The 10,846-nt window shown below is 41.0% G+C and overlaps 1 protein-coding gene across 1 annotated transcript; it reads left to right on the top strand.

The window, feature by feature from the left end:
- The first annotated feature begins 2,943 nt into the window (after window positions 1–2,943).
- Window positions 2,944–5,251, top strand: LOC109215077. The gene is made up of 2 exons (XM_019379096.1): window positions 2,944–4,068; window positions 4,864–5,251. The coding sequence occupies exons 1-2, from the start codon at window positions 3,356–3,358 to the stop codon at window positions 4,877–4,879; spliced, it is 729 nt and encodes a 242-aa protein (XP_019234641.1). The 5' UTR covers window positions 2,944–3,355; the 3' UTR covers window positions 4,880–5,251.
- The last annotated feature ends 5,595 nt before the right edge of the window (window positions 5,252–10,846 follow it).

Raw genomic sequence — 10,846 nt, forward strand, 5'->3', positions numbered from 1 at the left:
GTCGTCGACGAATATTTTATATCAGTTCCAACTCCTTATTTTTCATAAAGACATAACATAGAGATCTCTTCATTCATATATTCAGGTACCTGAACCTCTCTTGAGATGTTATGAATGATTGTGTTATGTGATCTTCTAGATCAGTTGCCTCCTTTATTATGAACATTTTGATCATTTGCTCCTCTTCTTTATTAAGAAGTTTATTTGAAACCGATTTGTCTATATGCTTTAAGCGTACCATAGATTTTATCCTTCTAGGACTTAATATGAGCATTTACAATGCGAATATAGTTACTTACTTTGAGTCAGCAAATGCGTCTGGCATGCTTTGCAATATATTGCAAATGAATTATCTTTTTATGAACTTCAAGTTCATATTATCTTATTCGAGGATCTGCATGTACAAATGATAATTCTTTCCAGTAACTTTTTCTCTACTGTTTATCATGTCTCCCCCTTATGTTAGAAAACTAACTTTCTTCCTCAATTTTGGGAACTCATCTTTGTGCATTATAGTGTTAATCAAAATATACACCGCACATCAATAATAATAATAAGATAGAATTATTTGGTTCCTGACCTTGAACCACTTGTGAGGGGAGAATGTAATATACTTTCGTATATAATGTATATCAAACTAATATAGATAACTTTGTTCTTATAAGCAATAGTTTAGCTATTAAGTGTAGGCACTTAATAATTATTTTGCTAAACTAACTGTGATGTAAACCAACTTATCAAGATAAACTTTCTTGAGTAGAAAATCTGAAAATTGTGCTCTAAATTAGATTATTGAGCAATTACCTCGCAAACACCAAGTTGCAGGTTAATAATAATCGCACATGTAACCATATCATAGATGCATCTTATGTGGTATGCATGGCAGGTGAATGAGTCCATATTCACCTTTGATATTTCCAGCATTCATGGGATTCAATCCCAATTTTAGTTGGTCTATTAATTAATAAGAACAAGCAACATAAGAGAATCCGTAAAGAACTTTCTAGTTCTTTAATATTTACCCATATGAATTCTCTTTTATCTTTGCACATCATACTTAAATTAACATGGCTAAATCAATTATGCCAACTGAATAAATTTCAATATTGATAAAGTTCAGGTTTATACCATGACGTGTGCAATTATCAATAAATTCCAAGTTTATTATGATATGGATTTTTATATCAATAAACATTCACTTTATTGTGGTATGCTTTTATTTATGTAGTACAAATTGGAGAATAAAGCGGGTAGCTTTTCACATGTATATTACCCCGCTACAAGTTGTAGTAATAGAAGATATTAAATCTTTCCTTTATTTATAGTCTCAATATAATCAACTGCTTTCGCATATACTTTGGAAACTGAATACGTTTCTTCGAGACTTACTAGAACACAATACCTTATTGGTAATCAATTGTGTTTCTCCAAAATAGTATAATTGGCTCTTGCAGAGCTCTCAATTAATTTTGTATTACCACATATTCATCAACATCAATATGATGAATATCTCTTTTAAAGAGAAAGTTATACCATTAGGGTTATGGTCAAAATTATATGCAAGATCTGTTTCTTGCATTACCATTGTCTTTTAATAATCACAATGCCAAATTATTTTGGCGTACGATAAGTACGTGACCAATGACCATTTATGCCATAATAATGACATTATTTTCTTATTTCCTCTCAAACCTCCTTCTTGAGGTGAGTGTGGTATATACCACTAGCACACTCATATTCTTCCAAAAATGAATATGTATTCATAAATCACATGTTGTCACATTCACATCATGAATGGACCATAATCATTTGTATGTGTGCTTTACAAAATCTCATGTCAAATTGATGACAAACATTACTTTCACAGAATGAAGGATTATTTTGAGAATCCTTATTATTCTCATTACCACAATGGTGACGATTATAATTTCGTATATTGTCACGTTCACATTCATTGATACCTTCACGGTAATAATTTTGTCTTCTCTCAGACTTATTACATATTGCTACCACATTCTCTTAAGGGAATGAGAATGAAGCAAAGACGGGTTTCCACTTCTTGTGCTCACGATCATACATGACTTGATCATGGCAAGACATAAAAATTTCACCACTTCGAGTGGTTATAATTTCTTACTAACTCCATCAAATTTATAATTAAAACTTATTGTCTTTGCTTGTATTTAAAATCAAATTATAGAATAAAAGAGAAAAATACGGTAAAATACATACCTTAAATCCAGAATTTAATCATGAAGGAAGTTCATGGAACAATTGACAATCATTATGCTCAATCCCAAAGCTTCTACTCAATTGGTTAGAGTGTCGTGCTGATAACGTGTTATGAAATAATAAAAGAAGAATAGTATTGCAGAGAAAAGTAGGGAGAGAGAATTCTTATTGATTTGGAGTCAATTACAATGGAATGGGAACCTTCTATTTATAGGGAAAGAGTGACTTAGCCACTAAGTAAAATCCCTAAAATATTTCTTAAATATAGACATTCACATTAAATAGAATTCTATTTATAACATCTCGTGCTCGCGTGTCTACCATTTCACCACCAAGGCATCTTGAAAGTGAATCGTATTCCATGAATATGATATCTATCTAGTGTGATGTGTGGAATATATGACAAAGGTGGATCTATTGATCGGTCATGTCATATAGGCCCGAGTTGGACATCCAATTGCTTCGATTTGAATTATCCGGAGAATGCAATGCCTGATATATATATCAAAAAGATGGACAATCAAACCTATTTTTCGATTCACTCAAAGAGGTGAATAGGGTCCTAATAGAGATATGTAAAAAGCAGGTCCGATTATGCGTATTCCTAGTCCTAAATGGAATGTAATGATGTAGGAATCCATATATAAACATAGTATCTATTTAGATAGGCCCCATGTAAGTATTACTATTAATTTATTCAGACCACCCTAAACGTTTCTATTTTTCAATGTGCTAGTTGAAACCTTCCCGCTATGCCAGCACATAAGACTTGCGCATAAATCTCATCACTTCAACTTTTTTCCAGTGATCACATCTCAACACAAACACCTCCAAATTCCACCTCCAATTACTCCACCTCATCTTCTTCCTTATTTTCTTCCACCATTAACCCCATCAAAGATCTCTTATTTCCCAACCCAAAAATCCTTTCTTTAATTCCTAAATCTTAATGAGTACTTTACATTCACAGCTGATCTCTCACATTCATATCAAAGATTCAAACTTTATACAGTCTGATGCACATATCATGTTTGATTTAATGTAACATGCTCTTTTTATTAAGATTCTTTATTTATATACAAAAACAGAAAAGAAAAGGGTCTTTAATTTCTGGTTTTCAAGAATGTCACAGGTGAAACCTCTAAAGAAACCACCTGGTTTCAGAGATCCTACAATACCAATTCAAAGGCCATTACATCCGCCGCCACCGCCGCGAAAGATTAACCTTCCACCATCATTCTACCAAGAAAAGAAGCGTAGAACTTGTTGCTTCAGTTGTTGTTGTTGCTGTTTTGTTTTTCTAATTTTGTTACTCTTTTTAGTAGCAGCTGGTGGTGCTCTCTACCTTTGGTTTAATCCAAAACTCCCTGTTTTCCATTTAAGATCCCTTGAGTTTACTAAATTCAATGTTACTGAAAATCAAGATGGGCCAAAACTAAATGCACAATCAAATGTTGGGGTTGAGTTAAAAAATCCAAATAGGGAGTTGAAGTTTGTATATGGTGAAACTAAAGTGGAACTTAAAGGTGAAAATGATGTGAACATGGGTGAAGGGAAAGTTTCTGGTTTTGTGCAAGAGAAGAAGAGTGTTAAAGTTGTTAAATTTGTTATGAAGTCTAATGAAATATTGTATGGTGATAATATTGGGAAAGTGATCAGAAGTGGATTCAAGAGCAAGAATTTGAGAGTTTCTGCTGATGTAAGTACTGCTATTGGAATTGGATATAATGAATGGAAGAGTTGGAAAATTGGAGTTAGAGTTTCTTGTGGAGGTTTGAGGTTAAAGCAGATTGAAAATGGTGCTACACCAAAATGTGGCATTACCCTGTTTAACTGGTAAGTAACAAGCTAATACTTTATATTATAACTAAATTAGGAAGCTTGTCGGGCTAAAACGGTCCAGTGATACTCTTAACATGGTATTGATATTGTCCGTCACGGTTTTTTTCGAAAAGACTCATACCGTTAAGAAATCTCTACATCTTATATGTAGGCTCCTAATCATTTCAGATACTAATATAGAACTTTGTTCGCACATCCAATAAAGCTAGGTTTACAACTCAACTCTATATTGTGATTATTTATCATAAATTGCCTATTTTTACGCCGTCTGTCAGCCTATCACAGGCATAGTTCTTGTTGTTTTGTTTGTTTGGTTAGTTTATAATTGAAGTGATCATTAAAGCCAGCTTTCATTTGTTATTTAGGTGATGCATTTAGTATGAAGATGCAAACAAATAAAACCCAAGAGCTTTTGTATTCATCATATGCTTTTGTATTTGTTTTCTGAGTATTATTGATTGTACCAATGGGAGAAAAGGAATTAAAGAATACATTAAATTGATGATTGAACAAAATGCACATGGGAAGTAGTTATAGAGAACATAATAAGATATCATTTCACCTTGCTTACAATTTTGTTTCTAGTATTGTAAGATTTAGATGATAACTAATGATTATTGCCATGATTCAATAGATCTAACTTCTCTGCTGTACTTTTTTTCTTTATAAGCATGGTGTCTGGACCAGCTTGCGCGCACCTCGACTAATACATGAAGCATTCTAATTTTTGAAGTGCACTTATATTGCGGCGAATATGTTTCTTAACAAACATTTATGTCTGATTTGCAGGTTTCATTTAAATTGATTGATACAAGAATGAAGGCATTGCTATCATCTTAGAATGAGAAGAATGAATTGGTATTGTGCCCAAATTCATACATGACTTAATATTTAAGCTCATTTTTTTAGATATAAAAGCTTATCTAAGTTAATTCCAGAAGTTCCATCTTACAGCTGGTAATTTATAGTAGGTAGTAGTGAGAGTTGCAAGTGTGTCCTTTCAACTTGTAACCAAAACTATAAGCACATGTATAGAATAGATGTTGGAGCATGGAAAGGATGAAAGAGTAGATATAAGTATTACTGTAATAGTAGCTTTGATGTTGGAGCATGGACATTTTACTTGTAAAGTCACTGGCTATATATCCCTGCTGTGTGGAGCATGGACATTGTTTTATTTATGTGCTCACTTATTTCTACATTCATTCCGGGAACAGACAGAAGCAGAGCAGGATTTGAAATTTATAGGTTTTAGTTCTAGCATAGCAACATCCGGTGTTAGTAATTAGGTTCTGAATTGTACTTTTGTATACAAATACAAGATTTGGACTAAAAGTACTGAGTTCGGCCGATCACGTACATAACCTTCTAGCTAGCTCCGCCCCTGAGAATAGATCCATCTACTAAAATGTCATATTGACCAAACACGGAAACAAGTTGTGATGCTAATGATATGTTTTAAAGCCACATCGGCTTAAGCCTAAAGCAGAAAATATCACTTGTAGATTGCGATTACATATGGTATACCTTGAACAATGGTAGGGGAAAACTTCACTCAAGATGCTGAGTCCCTATGAGGTGCATATACAACACTCTAGACAAATTCAAGATTGATAAAACACGAGAGAAATATGGGTATCTAAAGGAAACAGGTCGTAGACCTAATGACAACGTGTTTTAAACCCTAATAACGCGTTTTAGAAATGTACAGGCTTAGACCCAAGCAAACAATATACAGTGGATTGAACCGTTGTAGTATTTGTAATTAATTGTTTTTCTTAAGAGGTTTCTTTGGTGTTTTCTTAGAGGTGGGAGGTTGCTTTTTCTGGTGAAGGAAGGTAGAAAGAGAAAATGAAGCTGCAACACGAAAATCCATCTAGTAATTATTTGTAAGGGCAATCTCATTAGTAATTAGTATAACTTTTAAATTTAAAAAACAAAAACAAATTCCAGATCTTATTTTTCTCCCAAGAGTACAGTCTTACCAAAAGCTGTTTAACAGGATCCAAGAAACTAGTTCCCTTTCCTGCATGTGACGATTCTAGCCAAATTTGGGTAGTCTAAATATAGGCTTAGTTGACAACGTTTATGACTCAATTTGTTCAAAGTTTGCTTTGGTTTATTTGAGCTAAACTATAAGGCTTAATTAATCACACAAAAAGTACATATGCTTTTGGATAAGATTGGATATGTTTTTGCACTTGTTTGTTTGTTTTGGGTTACAGTACTTATCTCCGAATTGCTTCATTACGTTTTTCATTGTGTATGGGTCAGAATCCGACCCCACGATAATTAACGAAGCTAATCCCGTCTTAAGCTAATTCATGATTAATTAGTGGTACGACCACTTATAATTAACGATATTCAACCCTCATCTGATTCGATCAACAAGGCCACGGCCCATCCGCCACCATGAAGGCGAAATCCCAACGTGGTCACGGCCACTTATTGCCAGCTCACGAAGCTCACAACTATAAATACCAAGAGAGGAAACCCTAGAAAGGGGGCTGCTTCTCGGTCACTATCCGGGAGAGAGAGAAAAAACACAATGATACCCATATTGTGAGAGAGAGAAACACCATTGTAAGGCTCTGAACCTCTTCATGGAGAGGCAGGCCAAATCAACATTATCAACAAAGAATCTTAATGTTTCTCCTCCTAACTCTGAGTACTTATTTTCGTTTCCTTCATTTGGTCCAACGGATTATTAAGGTTTGCTATGATTTTCTCGTGATTTATTTATATTGTTTTATACTCATAAGGTATGTGATAACTTTTGAGCAAACAATTTGGCGCCTTCTGTGGGGATTTCCTAGCAAAATCGCATAGTTCTTCCCTGGACCAAAAAGGAAGAAACGCCAGAAAAGGAAAACAAAAGCAACCCAGCTCAAACAAGCCAAAGCGCATGTCAGACAAGGGGAACTCGAAGATCTCAAATCAAGATCCAAGTCCTCTCTCTCTCTAATCTTGGATAGTGCAAAAATAAGAAGAAGAAGCCCCTCCTAAGGGAGAATCTCTGTAAGGCATCTACCGCATCCCTGATACGAGCTCCGGCCAGAAACCGGCACGGAGATATCTCGAGCCAAGAGTCTCCTCAAGACAGCCTATCTACTCCGATTGGGAGGACAACACATAAGCTGCTCAAGGTCTCGAATCAAAACCGAGCTTCGGCACTCAATACCCACAACTAAGACCAGGCTACGCGCCTTCGCCAGTAAGTTCAACTACGGTTGAACTGGGACTCAGGCTACACGCCTTCGCCAGTAAGTTCAACAGGTGACTGAGACTCAGGCTACGCGCCTTCGCCATTGAATCAAGGCTATGCGCCTTTGCCAATAAGTTCAAATACGGTTGAACCATGACTCAGGCTACGCGCCTTCGCCATCAAAATCGACCAAGTTCAACAATAGTTGAACTGGGACTCAGGCTATGCGCCCTCGCCATTAAATCAAGGCTATGCGCCTTCGCCAATAAGTTCAAATACGGTCGAACCATGACTCAGGCTATGCGCCTTAGTCATCAAAATTGACAAAGTTCAACAACAGTTGAACTGGGACTCAGGCCATGAGCCTTCGCCATCAAAATCGACTAAGTTCAACAACAGTTGAACTGGGACTCAGGCTATGCGCCTTCGCCATTAAATCAAGGCTATGCGCCTTCGCCAAGAAGTTCAAATACAGTTGAACCATGACTCAGGCTATGCGCCTTCGCCAAGAAGTTCAAATACAGTTGAACCATGACTCAGGCTACGCGCCTTCGCCATAAAATCAAGCCCATGCGCCTTCGCTAGTAAGATTAGCTACGGTCGAACCAAGACTCAGGCCACGCGCCTTCGCCATCAAATCCAATGAGTTCGACCTCGCTTGAACCATAAGGCTAGACGCCTTCGTCCTCAAATCTAACAAGTTCAACCACAGTTGAACTAGGACTCGGACCAAGCGCCTTCATCATTGAACTCAGCGAAACCCAACCTCCAACGAATCGAGGCACAGGTTAGGCACCCTCGCCCTTCAAGTAAGTACTCCCAACTCAAACTAAGATTGGGGACACGTAAAGTCCGGCCCCGGTCAAACTACAAGGCCGCGTTTCCATCATCACGGCCGACAGTTCGACCGCGCCCAAACTGGGACTAAGGCTAAGTGCCGCTATCGCCAAACTACAAGGCCGCGTTTCTGTCATCACGACCGACAGTTCGACCGCGCCCGAAATGGAACTAAGGCTAAGTGCCGCTATCGCCAAGCAACGGCTCCGACTCGCTCACCCCGAGTCGAAGAAGAAGAGTCGTAAATAATTAAAAACTAACATGCCTACCAAAGTCGAACTCTAAGGCAAATCACCCTTTCGAGCGCATGCAAAGAAAAATCTAAGGGGGAAAAAGAGGAGGTACAAAACAGACACAAGGCAAATAACGGAAAGGAGATCTCATTTATCTACAAAGTTAATTGCGGGTCTTCTCCGCTTACACCCGGCCAAGGCCGATCAATACAAGGAAAGAGAAAAGAAAAACAAGAAAAAATGCATATCTTTTTACTCGGCGCCATCCGCGCCACCATCCGCACCAGCGTCAGCCTCTGGCGTCGCCGCGTCAAAACCACAGTCGGTACGGGCCTCACGAGCCTTTTGATGCGCTCCCTCGAAAGCAGCTTCGGTCACGATACCGGCCTCCCACAAATTCTTATATACATCACGTTGGGCCTCGGCAAAGACCCAAAGTTTGCGAGCCTGGCTGGAAGAAGCGGCTTGGTCCCGTAGGCGCTGATTCTCTTCTTCTAAGGCTGTGACCCGGTCCGCCATGACTTGGGCGTCCTGCTCAAAGACACCGATCCGCTCCTCGAGACTCGCTTCTCTAAAGGCCGCAGTAGCGCTCTCCAACGCCCGTTGGGACTCGTGCACGCGGATAGCTTCCGTCAATGCCCCAGCCCTCGACGAGGCATCCCTCACCTGAAGCTTCAATACCGCGACTTCACCCTCTAACGCGGTCACTTTCCCGCCCCATGCCGCAGCGGCCTCCGCCGCCTTAGCTTGGCCCTGGCGCTCACACTCAGCTGCGGCCCTCTTTACCGCCTCGAGCTCCTCATCCTTCTGGCGGAGCTACTCCTCGAGAGCACTCGTTCTGCCAAGTGTTTGCTGCATCTGAAGCTCCCGCCTCGCCAGTTCCTCGACCAAGTCCCGGCTACGGGGATCATTCCTCAAGCGCACGCGCAACTCTCGGCACTGATCTCGGTAGCGGCGATACTTCTCCAGCGCCCGCAAAAATATCCCCGAGCAGACTTTGGCTCGACGGATGCTCTCCACCTCCAACAAATAAGACTGTAAAGCAAAGACAACGATTAAGATAAAGAACAAACTGAGGCAAAGAAGAAGCGAACCGACCTAATAATACATACCCTCAAGCCCATCACGGCCACTTCATTCATCAGTACGATATCCATAACGCCCCTCAACGACGCATTCTTGGCCTCCGAGCATAGCAGCTCGAACTGCGGCACCAAGCTTTCCCCTTGGAGCAATAAGTTCAACTCCGTGGGAACCTCGATGAAGCGAGATCGCCCCTCTGCGCGCACCACTAAATTGGTGAAGCCTTCCCGGAACATACGGACGTCGTCGGGGTCCAAGTCGGATTCGGACTCGTACTCATCTTCTACAGTATCCCTTCCTCCTTCCGCCACCAGCGAGGTAGAGCCACCCGCTGTAGCCACCGAAGGAGCGCTTGCCTCACCAACATTAGCAGCCGCTGAGGAACTACCTCCCGTCTCAGCGACTGGAACCACCAATTGAATCGCCGAAGCGACGGCATCATCATGGCATAAGCCAATCGGGGCAACCCCCATTGCCTGTCCACTCTCAGGTTCAGGCATCGCAGCCACACTCCGCTCCGCATCCGCCGGGGGGGAGTCCAAATTAATTACCGCAGGAGGAGCCGGCGTGAACACGACCCTACGCCTTATCAATGGCCTCTCCTCCTCCCCATCTGATGGCGAATCCGCTCTAGGGCGCACAACCCTCGATGGCCCCTCGTCCCGAAGTGCGGCTCGTGCTGGAGAAGGAACCGCTGAAGATTCAACTGATGCCGCCCTCCGTATTGGGCGCGACACCGGCGCCGCAGTAAGTCGAGCAATTGCACCCGGCCGACGGAAGGCCAACTGAGGGGCCCTGACGCGGCGTGCCCTCCCTGATCACAGAAAAACAAAGTTGATGAATAGAGTTGAGACAAAGCGGAACAGAAGAAGAAATCAATTTTTTACCTGCCACAGGCCTACGGCCATGCCTCTCCCAGAAAGACGCCCATGTGCGGATCCCCACCGTATGGGGGAGCACGGCCTCAACCCACTCACGAATCCCAGCCAACGGAGCCGGCGGCAACTTTTCGGCTACAAAATTGACACGAGTTAACGCTTACGAGCACAAGACGTAAGGAGGGGTAAAAAAAAAGAATTCGACGGCAAAAGAACTTACGTGCATGATTCCAAGCCTCTGGGAACCCAGCAGAGCACGCCACTAAATGTTCAGTCCTGATGTAGAAGAAGTGCTCAAAAGGGCGAGGGTTGACCTCGTCATCCAGTTTTGCAGTAAGGCCCCTCGGCCCACGAGGGCACGCTTGAATCATGGTACCGCGAACCCTCTGGTGAGCGTAGAGACTAAGCATATGCTGTAGCGTGACCTCCCTACCGGCCAGTTCTGCATGTTTGATAAACATTGCTAGCAATTTGTAAAGAGAAGGAGCAAGCTGACCCGGGCACACCCCGTAATAACGACAGAAATCAACCACCAG

The sequence above is a fragment of the Nicotiana attenuata genome, unplaced genomic scaffold, assembly GCF_001879085.1.
Source record: "Nicotiana attenuata strain UT unplaced genomic scaffold, NIATTr2, whole genome shotgun sequence".
Taxonomy (NCBI): domain Eukaryota; kingdom Viridiplantae; phylum Streptophyta; class Magnoliopsida; order Solanales; family Solanaceae; genus Nicotiana; species Nicotiana attenuata.